Source organism: Stegostoma tigrinum, chromosome 33, assembly GCF_030684315.1.
Source record: "Stegostoma tigrinum isolate sSteTig4 chromosome 33, sSteTig4.hap1, whole genome shotgun sequence".
In the NCBI taxonomy this organism is placed as follows: Eukaryota; Metazoa; Chordata; class Chondrichthyes; order Orectolobiformes; family Stegostomatidae; genus Stegostoma; species Stegostoma tigrinum.
The window spans coordinates 4,954,417-4,975,824 of NC_081386.1; the positions used below are offsets into that span (position 1 = coordinate 4,954,417).

The 21,408-nt window shown below is 43.5% G+C and overlaps 1 protein-coding gene across 1 annotated transcript in view; it reads left to right on the plus strand.

Annotated features, from left to right (window-relative positions):
* Window positions 1–21,408, plus strand: part of il16 (interleukin 16) — a 121,687-nt gene that overhangs the window by 87,366 nt on the left and 12,913 nt on the right. The window contains exons 16-18 of the mRNA XM_048562817.2: window positions 1,925–2,409; window positions 14,098–14,233; window positions 14,904–16,413. Coding sequence (XP_048418774.1) covers window positions 1,925–2,409; window positions 14,098–14,233; window positions 14,904–16,413 — 2,131 coding nt within the window. The remainder of the gene's footprint in view (window positions 1–1,924; window positions 2,410–14,097; window positions 14,234–14,903; window positions 16,414–21,408) is intronic.

Below are 21,408 nucleotides of genomic sequence, written 5' to 3' on the forward strand. Positions count from 1 at the left end.
GATGGGTGAGAGGAAGAACCGGTTAGGGAGGCAGAGACAGGTTGGACTGGTTTTGGGATGCAGTGGGTGGGGGGGAAGAGCTGGGCTGGTTGTGTGGTGCAGTGGGGGGAGGGGACGAACTGGGCTGGTTTAGGGATGCAGTAGGGGAAGGGGAGATTTTGAAACTGGTGAAGTCCACATTGATACTATTAGGCTGCAGGGTTCCCAGGCGGAATATGAGTTGCTGTTCCTGCAACCTTCGGGTGGCATCATTGTGGCACTGCAGGAGGCCCATGATGGGCATGTCATCTAGAGAATGGGAGGGGGAGTGGAAATGGTTTGCGACTGGGAGGTGCAGTTGTTTGTTGCGAACTGAGCGGAGGTGTTCTGCAAAGCGGTCCCCAAGCCTCCGCTTGATTTCCCCAATGTAGAGGAAGCCGCACCGGGTACAGTGGATGCAGTATACCACATTGGTTGCAAAGCGGTCCCCAAGCCTTCGCTTGGTTTCCCCAATGTAGAGGAAGCCGCACCGGGTACAGTGGATGCAGTGGAGGCTTGGGGACCGCTTTGCAGAACACCTCCGCTCAGTTCGCAACAAACAACTGCACCTCCCAGTCGCAAACCATTTCCACTCCCCCTCCCATTCTCTAGATGACATGTCCATCATGGGCCTCCTGCAGTGCCACAATGATGCCACCCGAAGGTTGCAGGAACAGCAACTCATATTCCGCCTGGGAACCCTGCAGCCACATGGTATCAATGTGGACTTCACCAGTTTCAAAATCTCCCCTTCCCCTACTGCATCCCTAAACCAGCCCAGTTCGTCCCCTCCCCCCACTGCACCACACAACCAGCCCAGCTCTTCCCCCCCACCCACTGCATCCCAAAACCAGTCCAACCTGTCTCTGCCTCCCTAACCAGTTCTTCCTCTCACCCATCCCTTCCTCCCACCCCAAGCCGCACCCCCAGCTACCTACTAACCTCATCCCACCTCCTTGACCTGTCCGTATTCCCTGGACTGATCTATCCCCTCCCTACCTCCCCACCTACACTGTCTCCACCTATCTTCTTTACTCTCCATCTTCGGTCCGCCTCCCCCTCTCTCCCTATTTATTCCAGTTCCCTCTCCCCATCCCCCTCTCTGATGAAGGGTCTAGGCCCGAAACGTCAGCTTTTGTGCTCCTGAGATGCTGCTTGGCCTGCTGTGTTCATCCAGCCTCACATTTTATTATCTTCCATGCCAGTTTGATCAGTTAACTCATTAAGACTCTCTTGCATCTCCCTGGGCAGAGGCTTATCTCTTGCTTTTAACGAACATAGCTCACAGCGTTAACTTGCAGTCACTGACCACCACTTTTATGTCATCCAGTCAACTGTATCCAGCTGATAAACTGTTTACATTTATCACGTCTGATTCACTGTACTTGTTTTAAACAAAACTTCAGCTTTTCCAAAGTTACAGTGACAGTTCAGTCCATTACTGCTGAGTTACAAAGCCCCAGTCTAACAACAGACACTGCATCAGCCTAACACAGAAACACTTTTAAACTCATGACCTTTCTCATCAATGGGTCATCACCGTGCTTCATATGCAATCTCCTTCATGTTTCATTTAATTTCTTTTAACTTCATTTCAGCTAACCCAGCAAATATTAGATTAGTATCTAGACTTCTCAACAGTCTGCTCTTCTGGAGCATTTGAAGCCTTCCATTGAATGTTCCAGACTGTTCTAATGAGATAACCATGTGTTCGAGATTCAAGAAATAAGTCATGACATCTGAAGTATTAGGTCAAATGTGTTCAGTGCTTTATCCTTCGGATATTAACTCTGAGGCATTTGTATGTAGGTCGCAAGGAATCTGACAATATTAGCAAGTAGAGTGTGCTTATTTTTGATGCTTCTGTGGTTGGGCTTCACTAAGATTATAACTCTCTTTCTCTAAGGCCAAAGGAAAAGTGAAGCCTGTTTCCACAGAAAGCAAAATTGGGAGAGATATTCAGACAGAAGTTTCATCAAAAAATCGCAGAAGCCAATGACTCGTTCGAGCAGCGACAGCAGTTACTTTAATAGTGCAGCCACAAACAATGGCACCATCTTCTACATTAGCCACAGCAAAGGCTTCCAGCCTGGCTCTGATGGTCAGATTGACACACACACTGACTCTCTTGGTTTCATGTCACAGACTGGGCCAGAACAATCACCCAATTCCACTAAGGATTTACATTCAGTTAAAATTAACAGTGGAGAGCTTGAAATATGTGCCACAGAAATGACCGAAAGAAACATTAATGATTCAAAGAGGGTGTGTCCACCAACGCCACCACTGAGGACTGGGAGCAGTCTGCAGAAAGATCCACTTGCCACAGAAGTGAATGGAAGTCTCCACATGCACAGAAGGGATGGACCATCTCAGCATGACCTCTATCAGGTAGGAACAGACCCAAACAGGTTTACAAACTGCAATATGTGAACTCATAGAATGGATCCAATCAACAGACATTGTATGGTTTCACCCAGTGATGATTGGTGAGTCTCAGCCAAGAGATCAAACTGAACAAGAGGTTAGATTCTCTGTAACAAGGTGAGGAAAGTGGAAAATGTGACCCTAATGCTCACTTGTTGGCCAGCATCATTTAAGATTTCGATCTCAAGGTAAAGTGCCGTTTTGCTCAGTACAGGCGCAGTGTATGAGATGCGAGAACCTAGTAGCAGAAATAGGCCATTCAGCCCTTCAAGCCTGCTCCACTATTCATTCAGACTTTGGCTGATCCTCCACTTCAACACCATTTTCACACACTGTACTCAGATCTATTGATGTTTTTTGTTATGTAGAAATCTATCAATTTCTGCCTTGAAAACACTCAGTGACTGAGCTTTCAAAGCTTCTGGAGCAGAAGATTCTGAAGATTCACTGCAATCTGGGCGAAGAAGTTCCTCCTCACTTCATTCCTAATTGACCTGCTCCTTATTCTGAGATTGTAGGTCCTGGATCTATAGCTCCACGGCCAGGGAAGCACCCTTCCTGCATCTACCCTGTTGAGCCCTGCAAAAATTTTGTATGTTTCAATGAGATTCCCTCATTCTTTGAAACTCCAGAGAGTATAGGCCCAGTCTATTTCATCTTTCCTCAAACAGCAATTCTTCTAAGCCGTAGATTAGTTTGTTGAACCTTCAATGCACTCCCTGTATTGCACGTACATAGAGTCACAGAGTCATAGAAATCACCAGCACACAGACAGGCCCTTCAGCCCAGACTGGCCCATGCCAACCAAATATCCATTCACGCTAACCCCATTTCCCTACATTTGGCCCATATCCTTCTACATCTTTCCTATCCATGTATTCGTCCAAATGCCTTTTAAATGTTGTTAATATACCTGCCTCAACCACTTCCGCTGGCAGCTCATTCTATTTGTGTACTGCTCTCTGCGTAAAAACGTTGCCCCTCACATTCCAATGTAGTCTTTCCCCCCGTACCTCAAACTAATGCCCTCTAATCCTTGATTCCTGAACTGTGGGGAAAAAGATTGAGTGCATTCACACTAGCCACACCTCTCATGATCTTATACACTTTGGTAAGATCCTCTCAGTCTTTTACTCTCTGAAGAAAAAAGTCCTAGCTTGTCCAACATCTCCCTGTAACTCAGTCCCTTGGGTCCTGGCAACATCCTTGTAAATTTCTTCTGCACTTTTTCCATTTTAACATCCTTCCTAAAGCAAGGTAACCAAACTGAACACAGTACTCTAAGTGCGGCCTCACCGATGTCCTGTACAACTACAACATAACTTCCCAACTTCTATACTCAATGCCCTGACTGATGAAAGCCAGTGTGCCAAACATCATCTTCACTTCCCTGTTTTCCTGTGACTCCATTTTCAGAGAACCATGCACCAGAACCCTAAGGGCCCTCTGTTCCACTACACTCCTTAAGGCCCTACCATTCACTATGAAACTCCTACCTTGATTTGATTTTCTAAAATGCAACACCTTACACTTATCTATTTTAAACTCTATTTGCTATTTCTTGATCCACTTCCCCATCTGACCAAGATCCTGCTGCAATTTCTGATAACATTCCTCACTGTCCACTCTTTTAGTGTCAGCCACAAACTTACTAATCATGCCTTGTACATTCTCATCCAAATCATATAAATAACAAACAACAATGGGCCCATCACGACACCTGAGGGACACCACTTGTCACAGTCCTCCAGTCTGACAAGCATTCTTCCACTATTACTCTCTGCTTCCTACCATCAAACTAATTGTGTATCCAATTTGCCAACTGTCCCTGGATTCCATGATATCTAACCTCCCAGAGCAGCCTACCATGTGGGACCTTATCAAAGGCCTTAGTGAAATCTATATAGACTACATCTACCACCCTGCCCTCATCAACCTTCCTGGTCACTTCATCTATCTGTTGCCAAGAGACCAAACATTAGCTACAAGGTGCACTGCAGAAATTCACTAGGGCTCCTTAAATAGCACCTTCCAAACCCACAAACTCTTCCATCTACAAGGGCAACAGTGGTAGATACATGGGAATATCACCACCTGCAAGTTCCCCTCTAAGTCAGTGTCCATCTTGATTTGGAAATGTAATGTCTTTCTTTTACCAAATACTTTTATCAAATGATTGCAGCAATTCAAGAAGGCAGCTCACCATCATCTTTTAAAGGGCAACCAGGAATGGGCAATCAATTTTGGCAACGCCCACAGCCCAAGAATATAAAGAAAAGACAGCATGAAATATTCTAGATATTGTCTCACCAAAGTCTATATAATTACAGGATGGCATCTTTGCTCCAAAACTCAAATTCTCTTGAAGTAAAGGCATTTGCCTTCTTAACGTACGGTGTGTTTATTGTGTATTATGTATTATTATGATGACTGTATCCAAAAGTACAGCACAGGCACAAGGGAAAACAATGTCCCCAGGATACCTATGGTACAACCTACCACATGTCGCCATATGTGTAGATGGGAAACCCAAGCAGTTAAGAGATGAAAGACAAAGAAACTCCTTAATGATTTGGCCGCAGCATACGGGACAGGGGTGTCAATGGTCGATACCCCTCAATTTGGCTAATTTGGAAAATAAACTCAGACCCAACAAGTCAAATGAGCCCCAGAAAGACTGAATACAGACAATCACCAAGAAACCGTGGGATAAACTCAGAGAATTAGACTAGCTGCCTTTAGTGACCATATTAGAGGCCATATTAGACCATATTATACCAAGATAATTAACCAGATCATCCAGACAAAAATCAGGGATGACGTCGAGCAGCAAAACTACACCCTCTGCAGTATCTATGGAATTTGGATGATTGAACAACTGAGGGATGATCTCAAGGAGACTAGTCAAAGGCAAGTCCTGCCCTGGATCAGTGATGCATGCTGCCTGACTCCAGGAGTAGCTTGAACATTTGTTCCAGGAGAGAACCCACACCAACATCTCTAGCTATTATAACAAGGTGTAGAGCTGGATGAACACAGCAGGCCAAGTAGCAGTAGAGGTGCAGGAAAGCTGACGTTTTGGGCTTAGACTCTTCAGAAGAACAAGGTCTGAAGAAGTTTTTCTGAAGAAGGGTCTAGGCCCGAAACATCAGCCTTCCTGCTCCTCTGATGCTGCTTGGCCTGCTGTGTTCATTCAGCTCCACACCTTGTTATCTCAGGTTCTCCAGCATCTGCAGTTCCCACTATCTCTAGCTGTTAGTTGTGGCAGCTCACCAAGGTGTGGTACAATGACAATTTCAAAGGCACTCTTAGCGAGGCACAGGGCTTAGTGCTAGGGATTCCAACTATCTCTCATGACAAGTTTGGCTGGAGGACCTTTGAAATTGAAAATATTGAATTATAAGAAGAAAAAGATATTTGGATGGGTTACCACGACACCCTCCCACACGCTGTGGAGGGACGGGGAACAAGTAATAGGGACTACTCGAACAACAGACCATACCATCATGCCCATACACTGTCAACCATGAAATCAGTTCCTTTCATATCTAGCTGCGGACCTGCATTCCCATTGATTTCCCCAGGCTACTGGCAGTTTACATTGCAGGCTGGGAAAGACAGATGCCCCAAGAGATCAACATGCTCACTATGAATAGTAGCTATAAAGTAGATGGAACTCCCAGGGTTATCACTATTGTCACTTATATTTGTTTTGATTACTGAATGTTGTCTATGTACATTGATCCTGTATTGATTATAGTAACAGGAGTTTCCCTTTATCGTACATATAATAATATGATAAGTTTGATCCATGTACACAATAGCTTCCACTTGAACATGTAGGCTCCCCAACAACAAACATGACCAACTTTTACAATTAGATTTGCTTTTTTATTGCATTCAAAAGGGGGAAATATAACAGCCTCCTGGCTGCTAAAACACAGGTTGCTAACTTGGCCAAACAGCAAGAGATGTTGGGTACATTGGTCAAATAAAACTTTGAAATCACAAAACCCACACACCAAGCACAGTGCAAACATGGCAGCCAGGTGCTAATTATATTAGTGTAATGTAAAAGGCAACAATTATTCTGGACAAACACACCCTAACAATTTATCCACTAAACAAAGGAGGGCCCAGACAGAGAGACTCTGGGTCCTGCTACACAAAGAAACTAACAGTAGCATGCCATCTAAATGATTGACCCTTGTTTCAGACTATTAAGTGATTGGCCAGAAATATAGAAAGTTCCCAAAACCATCTAAAAGTGTAAAAACAGGGTACACCTACAGTCTTCTGTCTTGGAACTTATCTTGGAACTGCCCTCAGAGTCTCTAGAATTGTCTATGGCCTTCCAAGAAAACCAGCTTATCAACAGGCAGAGGCCAGCTGACCATGCACAGAGAGGTAGAAACCAGCTCTGCAGACCCAGAGACAAAACCACAGAGCGTGCGCCTGCGTAAATTTAAAAGAGGCTCAGGAGGGTCAAATAGAATAAGGAATAGTACATTCAGTATCAAACATTATTGTAATGTTGTTCTTAACAAAGTAGGACTGTTTTGTATTTGTACTGGCTTGTGTCCATATTCATTTGACCATCTTGGTATTGTGGGACACCTGGCAATTTCATTCATAACATTCTGGTCAGAATTATCTGTAACTTGTTTAAATTGCAACAGACTTCAACAAGATATGCACACCACTGGTACTTATTGCCCATCCCTAATTGCCTTGCAGAAGTTTGTAGTGAGTTGCCTTTTGGAAACATTACTGATCATAGAGTGTGGGGATATTTACAGTGCTATTGTGAAGGGAATTCCAATATTTTTCCCAAGAGACAATGAAGGAACAGTTATCCATTTCTAAGTCAGGGATGTGTGATTCTTGAAGGTACATTTGCAAGTGGATGTGTTCCCAGGATTCTTTTATCAGTGTCCTTCTCATGGTCAAGGTTGTGGGTTTGGAATGTGCTGTTGAAGGAGGCTTGGTAAGTTACTGCAACGTACCTTGTAAATGGTACATAAAGATGACAGCATTGGTGATGGTAGTGAATGTTGAAAGTGGTGTATGAGTGACAGCTAAATGGATAGTGTCAAGCTTCTTGAGTGTTGTTAGATCTGCGCCTATCCGGGCAAGTTGACAGTATAACATCACAGTCCTGACTTGAGTCTTGTAAATGGTGTGCAGGTGTTGGGGAGACAAAAGATAAGCCTCTCACTGCAGAATTCCTGGCTTTTGACCTGCTGTTATAATTACAGTATTTATGTGGCTGGTACAATGGCAATGGGGCATTCAGCAATGGTGACACTATTTAATGTCAAGGGACATTAGTTAGATTGTTTCTTATTGAAGACCATCATTGTCTGGCATTTGTGTGGAAAAATGTCACTTACCACTTTTGAGTCCAAGCCTGCATATTGTCTAGGTTTCTTTGTAAATGGTAAGGCTCTGGGGAGTGTTGCTGAACAAAGAGACCTTGGAGTGTGTGTTCATAGTTCCTTGAAAGTGGAGTCACAGGTAGATAGGATAGTGAAGAAGGTGTTTGGTATGCTCGCCTTTATTGGTCAGTGCATTGAGTGTAGGAGTTGGGAGGCCATGTTGCACCTGTAGAGGACATTGGTTAGGCAATTTTTGGAATACTACATGCAGTTCTGGTCTCCCTGCTTTAGGAAAGATGTTTTGAAACTTGAAAGGGTTCAGAAAAGTTTTACAAGAACTTTGCCAGGGTTGAACGGTTTGAGCTATAGAGAGAGGTCAAGTAGGCTGGGCGCTATTTTCCCTGGAGCATCAGAGGCTGAGGGCTGACCTTCTAGAGATTTATAAAATCATGAGGGACATACCACAGGGCTCTGTCCGTGGGTCTCTACAGTTTGTAATTTTTATTAATGACTTGGATGAGGGGATTGAAGGATGGGTCAGCAAGTTTGCAGACGACACAAAGGTTGGAGGTGTCGTTGACAGTATAGAGGGCTGTTGTAGGCTGCAGCGGGACATTGACAGGATGCAGAGATAGGCTGAGAGGTGGCAGATGGAGTTCAACCTGGATAAATGCGAGGTGATGCATTTTGGAAGGTCGAATTTGAAAGCTGAGTACAGGATTAAGGATAGGATTCTTGGCAGTGTGGAGGAACAGAGGGATCTTCGTGTGCAGATACATAGATCCCTTAAAATGGCCACCTAAGTGGACAGGGTTGTTAAGAAAGCATATGGTGTTTTGGCTTTCATTAGCGGGGGGATTGAGTTTAGTAGTTGTGAGATCTTGTTGCAGCTCTATAAAACTTTGGCTAGACCGCATTTGGAATACTGCGTCCAGTTCTGGTCGCCCTATTATAGGAAAGATGTGAATGCTTTGGAGAGGGTTCAGAGGAGGTTTACCAGGATGCTGCCTGGACTGGAGGGCTTATCTTAGGAAGAGAGGTTGACTGAGCTCCGACTTTTTTCTTTGGAGAAAAGGAGGAGGAGAGGGGACCTAATTGAGGTATGCAAGATAATGAGAGGCATAGATAGAGTTGATAGCAAGAGACTATTTCCCAGGGCAGAAATGGCTAACATGAGGGGTCATAGTTTTAAGCTGGTTGGAGGAAAGTATAGAGGGGATGTCAGAGGCAGGTTCTTTACACAGAGAGCTGTGAGAGCATGGAATGCATTGCCAGCAGCAGTTGTGGAAGCAAGGTCATTGGGGACATTTAAGAGACTGCTGGACATGCGTATGGTCACAGAAATTTGAGGGTGCATACATGAGGATCAATGGTCGGCACAACATCGTGGGCTGAAGGGTTTGTTCTGTGCTGTACTGTTCTATGTTCTATGTTCTATAGATAGGGCAAATAGACAAGGTCTTTCCCTGGGTTGAGGGAGTGCAAAACTAGAGGACATAGGTTTAAGGAGAGAGGGGAAAAATTTATAAGGACCTCAGGGACTACCCTTTCATGCAGAGGGTGGTTAATGTATGGAGTGAGTTGCCAGTGGAGGTGGTGGAGGCTGGTATAATTACAACATTTAAAGGCTTCTGGATGGATAAATGAATAGAGGGGTTTAGAGGGATATGGGCCAAATGCTAGCAAATTGAACTAGATTAATTTCGGATATTTGGTTGGCATGGACGAGTTGGACCAAAGGGCCTGTTTCCCTGTGTACAATTCTAAGACTCTAAGATTCCAATTGCTTGCTGCATCTATATGTTAAGTTGGAGTGACATATGAACAAGGACATCCAATATCTTTTGAAGTTCAGCACTTCACAGCCACAGAAATGTGCTGAACTGTTTGTTTTCCCACCAAAGTAGATTACTGTGAAAATTAAATTTTCCTTGGAGCAATTACTGTATGCCTGGAACCCTCTGATAAGACCCCTTAAGGTTGGAAATTTCAGAGGCTTGTGATTCACTTAAACATCGCTGTTACTCAGGGTAAGTTAGATTAAAAACCTACTCAAACTCCTGGATAGCCATTTAACTGAATTCCTGGATCAACCACTGACCACATACACTCACACAAACACACACATGCTCAAACACTCACACACACAGTAACATGCACACGCACACATGCATATACACATACTCACACAGTGACACCCACAAACATACAGTGACACATATGAACAAATGGAAAGGGTGAACAGAGAGCAGCTGTTTCCCTTGGTTGCGGGGCCAATCATGAGGATGCTGAATTTTAGGGTAGGGGGCAGGAGAGTTAGAGGGGATTTGGGAAAAGACTTTTTCACTCAGTGGGTGGTGGGAATCTGGAATGCACTGCCTGGGAAGGTAGTTGAGGCCAGAAATCTTACAACCTTTAGAAAGCATTTGTATGAGCACTTCAAGACCCTAACATTTGAGAATATGAGTGGGGCAAGTGCAGGAAATTGGGATGAACGTGCCTTTAGTGGTAGCAATGTCAATGAAACTCAATGGGCTAAAGGGACTTTCTGTGCTGAATGAATCTATGAACCTGTAAACAGACTGATACTCATTCACGCACACATTCTCACAGTGACACACATTCTCACATACACTCTCACGTACACATAGTGACACACACTGTTGTATATTCTCATACATACACACAGTGGTGTACAAACACACACAATTGCACACATTCTCAAACATACACAGCGTGACACATACTAATGCACATTCACACACATACTCAAACAAACAGTGACATATTGATATATGTTCATATACAAACAGAGTCACACTGTCTGTCTCACACACACAGTGATGCATACAGACACACATTCACACACGCACACAGTCACACATACTGACGTTCACTCAAAGTGACACACACACACACACACACACACACACACACACACACACACACACACACACACACACACACACACGCACACACACAAAATGACACACATACCCATTTATCACACCCCTCTCATATGCTTATGCCTTGCCAGTCTCCTCACTATCTGGTACCGTACTCCCCTCAACCGGCTGCCAAAAGTACCTTCCATACTTACCTTTTCCCAATAGTTTTCAAAGAGACTGTGGGACATCTAAACTACTAAAAATATTCCCTTTCTAATGGAAGGAGAGTGGGTGGGCGTGCAGTGTCTATGCTGATCCCCTCCACTCCTGTCCTCATGGAATCCTGGGCCAGGACATCCCAGACATTGTCTGGACAGTTGGCCATCTCTCAGTTTCCTGTTTCAGTTGTGATATCAGGACTGCTGGGCATGAACGATATCTCTGCACAATGTTCTCTCAGTCTGCAATATTGAAACCACTTGTCGGATGTAGCTTTGTGACCTAGAAACATGACTGTGAGCCAGTGGTCCTGGATCCCAGTGAACTACTAACTCCTGGTGCTAGAATCCTTTGGTTTTGTCAGCACAAATATGAACTAAATGGTAATTAGCAACTAATTACATGAAACTAATGTATTCTATCAGCACCAGTGTGTTAGCACAGCAGAATGTGCAGTATTTAGGATGTTCTTCAGGTGTATCTACACTCGGTGACCTTCAGACATGTTAAAGCAGCATTGAGTGTGGTTATGTTACGACATTGTGCCCTGAGTGACAGGGCTGTTGCACCAAATAATGTTGTACTACTTCTGATGTACTTGTGAAAACTTAAAGGCAGAAGATAAACTAGGGACCTTAATGTGGGAGGATGCTGCATTTTTTGTGGTTGAAGTAAAATGAAAAATGACTACGTTGAGATAACTTGTAATTTTGCAGTTTGCATGCATGTTCCTTATAATTAGGTACAAAATAAGTTATTACTATTGCTGTATTTAAAGAGTGATATTCACCTCTGCTTTGTGAAAAGTACCATAATCATTAACATAGGAGACATTCAACCCTTTGTACTTATGCTAGCTCTTTGATGGCACTATTCAATTAGATGGCTTCCCTGTTCCTTCCCCATAATCTTGAAAATGGAGGCTAGGGAACTTGGAAAATAAATTTCAGTCTCAAAAACAGTCTACATTACAGAAGAGGTGGTGCTGAAGGTCTTAAAACACATGAAGGTGGATAAGTCTCTGGGACCTGACAAGGGTATCCCAGGACATTGTGGGGAGTCAGGGAAGAAATTGCAGGGCCCCTAGCAGAGATATTTGTATCATATACAGCCATAAGTGATGTGTCAGAGGACTGGAGGGTGGCAAATGTTGTGCTTTTATTTAAGAAAAGGTGTGAGGAGAAACGTGGAACCTATAGGCCTATGAGTCAGACATCTGCAGTTGGTAACTTGTTGGAAGGAATTCTGAAAGATAACGTTTATAATCATTTAGAGGGGCGAGGACTGATTAAGGATACTCAGCTTGGCTTTTTGTGAATGGGAAATCATGTCTCACAAACCTGACTGAATATTTTGAGGATGTAAAATGAAGGCAGAGCAGTAGATGGCGTCAACATGGACTTTAGCAAAGCCTTTGGCAAAGCTCTGCATGGCAGACCAATTAGTAAAGTTAGATCACATGGGATTCAGGGAGACCTTGCCAAGTGGGTACAAAATTGTCTTGGTGATAGGAGACACAACAGTGATGGTGGAGGGATGATTTTTGGACTGGAGGACTGTGACCAATGGTGTTCCACTAGGATCGGTGCTAGGCCCCCAATGGTTTTTAATTATATAAATGATTTTAATGAGAATTTAAGAGGCATGGTTTGTAAATTTGCAGATGACACCAAAATTGGTGGTAAAGCCAACAGAGATAATGGGAACTGCAGATGCTGGAGAATCCAAGATAACAAAGTGTGGAGCTGGATGAATACAGCAGGCCAAGCAGCATCTCAGGAGCACAAAAGCTGACGTTTCGGGCCCTCTGATGAAGGGTCTAGGCCCAAAATGTCAGCTTTTGTGCTACTGAGATGCTGCTTGGCCAGCTGTGTTCATCCAGATTCACACTTTGTTATCTTGGTATAGCCAACAGTGCAGGTTAACTAAGATTACAAAGGGATCTTGATCAATTGGGCCAATGGGCTGAGGAGTGGCAGATGGAGTTTAATTTGGAAAAAATAAGAGGTACTGCATTTTGGTAAAACAAGCAAGGACTTATGCAGTTAATGGTAAGGCCCAGGACCGTGTGGTCGAACAGTGACCTAGGGGTTCAGGTACATAGTTTGAAATTTGCATCACATTTAGACAGGGTGGTTAAGACACATTTAGACAGGGTGGTTAAGAAGGTGTTTAGCGCACTTGCCTTCATTACTCAGACCTTTGAGTATAGGAGTTGGGACATCATGTTGAGCTTGTACTGGAGTTAGTGAGGCCACTTTTGGAGTACTGTGTACATTTCTGGTCATATTACTAAGGGAAGGATACTATTAAATTGGAGAGAGTTCAGAAAAGATTTACCAGGATATTGCTGGAACTAAAGGTTTTGAGTTATAAGAGACTGGATAAGCTGATACTTTTTTCATTGGAGGTTGAGAGGTGATCTTACAGCAGTTTGTAACGTCATAAGGAGGATAAATAAAGTGAACTCATGGTCTGGCAAAGGTCTGGATGAGTTCAAAACTTTGGGCATATGTTTAAGGTGGGATGAGAAAGATTTAAAAGGGACCTTAGGGGCAATGTTTTCACACAAACGGTGGTTCGTATGCAGAATGAACTTCCAGCAGAAGAGGTAGCTCCAGGTACAGTTACAACATTTAAAAGACATTTGGATAGGTACATGAATAGGGAAGGTTTGGAAAGGATATGGGCCACACGCAGGCAAGAGGAACTAGTTTAGTTTGGGAAACTTGGTCAGCATGGACTAGTTGGACCGAAGGGTCTGTTTCCACATTGTATGACTGAATGCAAGGCGCTCTCAGTACTGCATTGACACATCAGCCTGGTTCTGGTGTTCAAGATCCAGAGCTTGAACCCATAACTTTCTGAGTCAGAAGGGAAAGTGGTATCACTGAGCTCAACAATATAGTGCTAACAAAAAATAATAATAGGTCGCGTGCACAGTCTCTGTATTGGTGAATTTTGCAAGTTTGTCGTAGCCCTCTACCAGGACCAGTTCCATTTCATTGCCCAAACACAGGGGATAAGCCAGAAATGTTTGGTTGCCAGCCCAAATAATTAGCCCTTTCTCTACTCCAATTCAGTGGATGGTAATCTAGCATCTTTGCAATCACTTTGTCACTAACTGACAGTACCTTTGAAGTAAGGGCTTCCTGTTTGTTTCACAGGAAGTAAAGAACCTGAAGCCACAAGAGGACAAAGCAGTTTACATTCACAGCAACCTCCTGACACCAGTACATCCTGGAGATCAGCATTTAACTGTCCTGGACTCGAATCCGCCTAACTTAAAAGGAGCAAATCAAGGTATTTTTTTCTTGAAATGACAGAGCATTAGATTTGGTTGGTGGGAGGGGAGTGCTGGTGAGGCACCGTGCTTGTCTTCAATAGCTAAATTTTAAACATATAACGTTATTCAATTTCAGAGAGCTGCAAAAAGAATTGACAATGTGAAACTGTACGTGTCAAGTCACAGGAAATAAGAGGGAACTTTACAGAGTGTGGGTTTTTCATTAAGTGTACAAAACTTAAGTAGCTGTGTTAAAAATGGCATTGTTAAACTAAGTAGCAAGTTCCCATTTTCTACTTCAGAAGATTTAAGGGACATTGCACTTCACATTCCTGCACCACAATTTAATAGTGATAGTAAAACAACATGTAATGCAGCAGAGATTAACACATCAGAATTTTAAACGGCTTTGGTTTGATGTCTTTGCTTAACTGTTGGATGGAGGGTCTGTGTTGTGCTTTGCCTTGTAGTTGCTTCTAAGGTTTTGAATGTGGGTGACTTCCTTCACTAGCAATCCCCCACCAATACATAGCATTTACATAATGACACAATCAGCTAAGTTTAACAAGAAGACCACACAAATACTAGCATCACGCTCACTGGACTGGGTTCTGAGCTTGCGGCATTATACAGTGTGGTCATGATGGGCTTTTGAGTGGTTACTAATTGAGTGCATTTGCAATTCAGCAAACTGCCCAGTAAGGCCTCTGCTGAGAAGGCAGGCGTGTGTGAATCCGTCCTGGGAGGGAGAGAAACAGGAAGCCTGCAATCAAACTGCTGAGGACACAGAAAACCTCCAAACGAGAAGTATATTTGCAATGATTGAGGACCCGGGGGGTGAAACTGTTCACAACGCGATGTCGGAGAAACAAACAACTGCTCAATCTCAGGGACTTTCCAGTCAGTCAGCGTGCCCTCAAAGAGCAGAATATCAGGATGGCGCTGAAAGCAAACACAGTCTGTTTGCCAAACAACTATCTAACGAAAATGGTTCCGTTGAGAACAGCAGCTCAAACTCCACTCTTTCCAGATCTACTGCTTCACATAAAAATGAGATGAGTGATAGCTTATCTCCTCCTGAAGATTTGGAAGAGGTAGCTTCGAAGCAGGTCAACGTCATTCAAACTGATGTGGCAGTAAGAAGAAAGACATCAGAGCCCTCACCCAATTATGCTTTCTCCTCACATTCTCAAATCAGAAGATCCAGAAATGATCAAACAGAAACATCTCCAAGTGATGACCCTAAAGTACAGGGAGGTGCAACAATTCATTTATCTGAAGCCAGCGGGGATCAGGCTTCGTTAATGGATGGTTTGAAAACCGAGGGCAGTGCCACTACTTCAGCAACAGAAAGGACCAGTGTGAAGAAAGGGCCACCTGTTGCGCCCAAGCCAGTGTGGTCCCGCCAGAGTCTGAAAGTTTCAAGGAATGGGATTGACGTGCCTGACATCATGACAAAGATCGGCAAGGGAAGGCGTTTTGGTTCACCCCAAAATGTAGCTCCTCAAGCCCAGTCCATAAGACAAAGGATCTATTCCTTTGAAACACTTTCTAGTGCAGATATCCCGGACAGAGGGAACAAAAAGGACACTTGCTCACCATCTCCGGTTTCAGCTAAAACTGTGGAAAGAACCATCTCTGCACCAAGTGGTGAACGAGATTCTAAAGCACAGCCTCTATCTCCAGTGACTGCCAGCCAGCCTCCTGATAATGGGAAAACAGTGACTGTAACCCATAATATGGGTGCTGAGGAGCCAGCAGTAACTCAAGATGGCAAGATTTTGTCTAGCTGTGGTCCCAGGAGAAGTAGCAGTGCATGTAGTGAACTATCCACCTCCCCATGTAGCTCCCCACAGTCATCATCGCGGCTGGCAAAGTCACCTGGCCTTCGGACTAGGAGCTTCCCTCTGGCCTCCAATTCCTCAAATGATGTTTTTGAAGTAAAAGGAATGAGAGAAGGATTGCTGTCTGCAAGCAGTGACAAGATACACACCATCAGCAACCAGGTCTCGCACGCTCTGATGAAAAGTATATTTGCATTTCTACAATCACCAGGATCTTGGTGTGGAAGTCCCAGGAACACATGCCCTAGCTCTCCTTACTCTCCCTCCAACCAGGACCTGTTCTGGACTGATCAGTCCCCATTGGCATCACCAACAGTTAACAACAGTCAGCTGGAGAAAGGCTTCTCTCTCAGGTAGGATGTGTCAATAACTGAGTCTTGGAGGACAGAGCTGTATTATTTTGCTTTTGGCCAGATTGCAATCTATTTTGAGGTCTCGGCGAATTGAGGGATGTGGGGAGCAGGCAGGAAAGTCAACCTGGAGGCAGAAGGTCAACCACAAAGGTATTAAATGGTGGGGCAGGTTGAGTGAGCCCAACGGTCCTTTCCTGCCATTTGTTCCTATCTCCTTATGTAAGTTGGTCTCTGCAAATTGACCTCTGCGGAATCCTGTTGGAGGCTCCCGAGAGCAAATGAGAGCCAATCATGCTCCTCTTGTTCTCTTTTAGGGAGGCTAATGCAGTGACAATAACGCACCATAATATGTGACCCTCTCTGCTGACTGTGCGACACTACAAAAACTTTCACTTCTTGTACTTATATATGATCCATTTTACAAATTATATATCGCTACCACTCAATGTAAAAAAAATTCATTCAACTACGAAATCATTTAAGAAAACAGCTGAGAAGTTGTTTCCGTTAGGCGGGGAGACTAGGACCCGTGGGCACAGCCTTAGAATTAGAGGGGGAAAATTTAAAACAGAAGTGAGGAGACATTTCTTCAGCCAGAGAGTGGTGGGCTTGTGGAATTCATTGCCATGGAGTGCAGTGGAGGCCGGGACGTTAGATGCCTTCAAGGCAAATTCTTGATCTCACAAGGAATCAAGGGCTACAGGGAGGGTGCAGGGAAGTGGAGTTGAAATGCCCATCAGCCGTGATTTAAATGGCGGAGCGGACTCAATGGGCCGAATGGCCTTACTTTCACTCCTATGTCTTATAGTCTTATGGTCTAAGATACTTTTTAATTGGGTCTATATTTGCTTTGGATGCAGATGCTTGCTTGGCAGGCCTTACTAGGGCCACTAGGCTGATGTTCCAATGAATATTGAGGGAGCTCTCTTTCCCAAATCTGCCACTGTTTGGGTGTAATGTCAGGTGAAGTCTCTGCTGTAGAGATTGAAGGACAAACTCTGGAGATCTCTGTTGCTGAAGTGAAGTCTCATTGGAGTGAAAGGTAGTTGGAGAATTGGGAATATAGTGTTACAGCATTGGTAACAAGTCTTGCTCCTGATTTGTGCTGAGTGAATGTTCCCCCAAATATTGCGCAGGAATTTCTCTTATGTCTTTAGTCAACATTGATCTTTAGCCATGTCCACCAAACATTTAGATTACCTTATCGGTCACCTCATTGTTAATTGTTAACTCTTGATATATCCAAAATTGTCAGATTTGTATCAAGGACAACAGTCACTACACCTCAGAGTAAATCATTGTGATATTTCCCCCCCCCCAAATAGTTACATTTAAGAAGCACTTCCAAACCAAAGGATTTGGTGAAAAGGTTGGGATGGGAACTTGAGTTCAGCCATAAAACATGAGATTGTTGGACCAAATTCCCTTTTGCAACTTCTGAATGTTTCTATTATCATGCAACATGAAAAATCTGAGATTCCTTCCCTGCTGTGTGGTCTTGGTAACATGCCCCTATCCCAGCAGGCTGTCCTTGATTGTTAAGCTTGGTGAATAATTAATTGTCGCAGGAAGGATTTGGTCAACAGCTGTCTCTGGAAGGGGAGCCCTATAATCAAGAAAGGGGCTGCCCGGGAGTTATCCGTCTCGTAACAGAGAGCTCCCCTGGCTTTCCAACAGGGAAAGAAAAGAATGAAAGCATTAAACCACATACTTATAAAAGACATTTTAAAAGCTCAGATATCCAAAGATCCTACACAGCCAAATAAGGCTGGTGTATGTCAGAAAATATCACAGTCATAAGACTATAAGAAATAGGAGCAGAGGTAGGCCATTCGGCCTCTCAAGCCTGTGCTGCCATTCAACAAGATCATGGTTGATCAGCCCAAGGCCTCAATGCCCCTGCCATGCCAGAAAAATTGTTTTGGAGTGGGATTCACATTGGTATTTACTGGACTATGCCCCTGCCTCTCTTCTGACTGATACCCACTTTCTCAAACTGAGAGGTGACCACATGCTCTCCATGTAACTCACAGCCTCGCTGATGCACTGCTGTGCCTTCAGCTGGCACTAAAATTGGCTAAACTGATGGCACTGCCTGCAGGTGTGATCATCCAGGCTGCCAGGATTGGCTAAGACCCACCACATACTGCAGGCTCTGTAATATAGGGGCCCGAGCTCCCCACTACCTGTTTAAGTAAAACAGTCCTATCCTAAATTTAAAGCCAAGCAGAAAATTAAATTTTATTTTAGAAAGAAACTAGAACTCTTACATCCCCTTAATATATCTTTGAAGTGGAGAAATAAAACACTTTAAACACTAACAGCCAATCAGCCCTCTGCGTTGCATATGCACCCCCTTCCATTAGCCTTTGTGAATTCTCACAGGGTTCCTGTTGGGTTTAGCTGCTGATTTGCTTGGCTCAACATTGGCCTCAACTCCTCAGGCTTTTTATTGAGAAAGTCTACCACCACCATACATTCCAAGCTTGCTCCATTCTGGCTGCTGCTCTGATTGGCTGGATTTGATCATGCCTAATGTAGCAGGTTTTAAGAAAATTATCTTAAGAGTAAAAAATAGGATTTAGTAACCATAACATGGTAGAATTTAGCATTCAGTTTGAAAATGAGAGGCTTGGAAATAAATGCAACTTTTACTAGAGAAGAAACTAATAGGGCTAAAGGCCAATAAGTTCATGGGACCCGTTGGATTGCATCCTAGGATTTTAAAGTGATAACGGATACATTGTCTGTAATCTTCCAGGAATCCTTATGCTCTGAAACAGTCCCAGAGCGTTGAAAAGTTACCAGCATAGCACCCTTATTCAATCCAGGAGAGATACACAAAATGTAACTACTGCCAGTTAGCCTAACATATGTCATAAGGAAAATGTAATAGTATAGCTTTTAAAAGTACATTGTACAATCAAACAGAATCAACATTGTTTCAAGAAGAGGAAATCATACCTGACAAATGTAGGATTCTTTGAGGAAGTAACAAGCAGGATAGACAAAGGGGAAACAGTAGATGCAATGTATTTATATTTCCAAAAGGCATTCAGTAAGGGATTGCACATACAGGTCCATAATAAGACGAGAGCCTATGGTGTTGCAAGTAGTATATTAGTAGGTATAGAGGATTGACTGCCTAATTTCAGACAGACAGTTATGATATTTTCAGAATAGCAATCTCCAGCTGGTATAGTGCTAGAGGAAACTGTGCTACATAATTATTCACATGGTACATTACTGACTTAGATGATGGATGTGAATGTACTGTAACCATGTACTGTGGATGACACAGTGTCAACAGAGGCACGTAGGCAGAATAAGCCGAAACTTGGCCGATATGAGAAAATAATGTGGGAAAATGTGAGGTTACATGCATGGCAAGAATAGGCCAGCTGAATATTATTGAAATGGGAAAGACAGCAAAAAGTTGAAGCACAGAGGGATTTTTGGGGTCTTTGTGCATGAATCACAAAAAGCTAGCATTAAATTTCAGCAGGTAATAGGGAAGGAAAAATGGAATGTGAGATTTTATTTCAGTAGGGGTGGAGTATAAAAATTGGAAAGACTGTGAAAACTAGACAAGGCAAAAGGTAGACTGTGCTTGGAATACTGTGAATAGTTTTTGGTCCCCTTGTCCAAGGAAAGAGATATTGGCATTGGAAACAGAAGTTTGGCTGATTCTGGACATAGAGGCATTTTCATACGAGGAGAGGCTGAGTAGGTTTGGCCTGTATTTGTTGGAGTTTAGAAGAATGGAAGGGGACTGTATTGAAACACATAAGATTCCCTGGGTGCCTGACAGCGTATATGTGGGAAAGTTGCTTTCCCATAAGTTTTCCAATAAAAAGAGTAGGCAAAATCTGGGTTTAATAGCTCATCCAAAAGCTGGTATTTCAGACCATGCACCACTCCTTTAGTACTGTGTTGGTGTGTCAGCTGAAACTTAGCTCAGTCTCTGCACTATGACTTGAACTTGCATCCTTTTGCTTTAGAGTTGTTCTGAGAGAAGGCTAGCAGTAACAGAAACAGCTGTATTTATTTCTGTATTCATGTCTGAAATTTATGTATATGGGCTATGGTGATGACAAACAAACAAATGACTGAGAAACTAGTCAACTCCTGTGGCCACGTTGGGAGTTACCCTAATTTAAATGGAGCTTATGGGTTGAATGAATCTTGCACACAGATGGTGCACATAAGCTTAAATATACTTTGTAAATAGTCCTGCCATCTGATTCCTATTTTACACACTTAGAGTCATAGAGTCATTTGGATGTGCAGCACAGAAACAGACCTTTCAGTCCAGCTTATCTATGCCGTCCAGATATCCTAAATAAACCTAGTCCCATTTGCCAGCATTTGGCACATATCCCTCTAAACCCTTCCTACTCACATACCCATCCAGATGCTTTTTAAATGTTGTAATTGTACCAGCCTCCACCACTTCCTCTGGCAGCTCATTCCATACACACACTACCCTCTGCATGAAAACATTGTCCCTCAGGTCTCTTTTAAGTTTTTCCCCTCTCACCTTAGACCTATACCATCTAGTTTTGGACTCCCCCACCTCAGGGAAAGATCTTGGCTATTCACCCTATTCATGCCCTTCATAATGTTATAAACCTGTATAAAGTCACCCCCCAGCCTCTGTGCTCCAGGGAAAATAGTCCCAACCTATTCAGTCTCTCCCTATAGCTCAAACCCTCCAACCCCTGGCAACATCCTTGTAAATCTTTTCTGAACCCTTTCAAGTTTCACAACATCCTTACCAGAGCAGGGAGACCGGAACTGAATGCAATATTCCAGAAGTGTCCTAACCAATGTCCTCTACAGCCTCAACATGACCTCCCAACTCCTATACTCAATGCACTGACCAATAAAGGCAAGCATACCAAACACCTTCTTCACCGCCCTGTCTACCTGCGACGCCACTTTCAAGGAACTATGAACCTGCACTTAAACCACTGCATGGAAAAGTCATGCTCA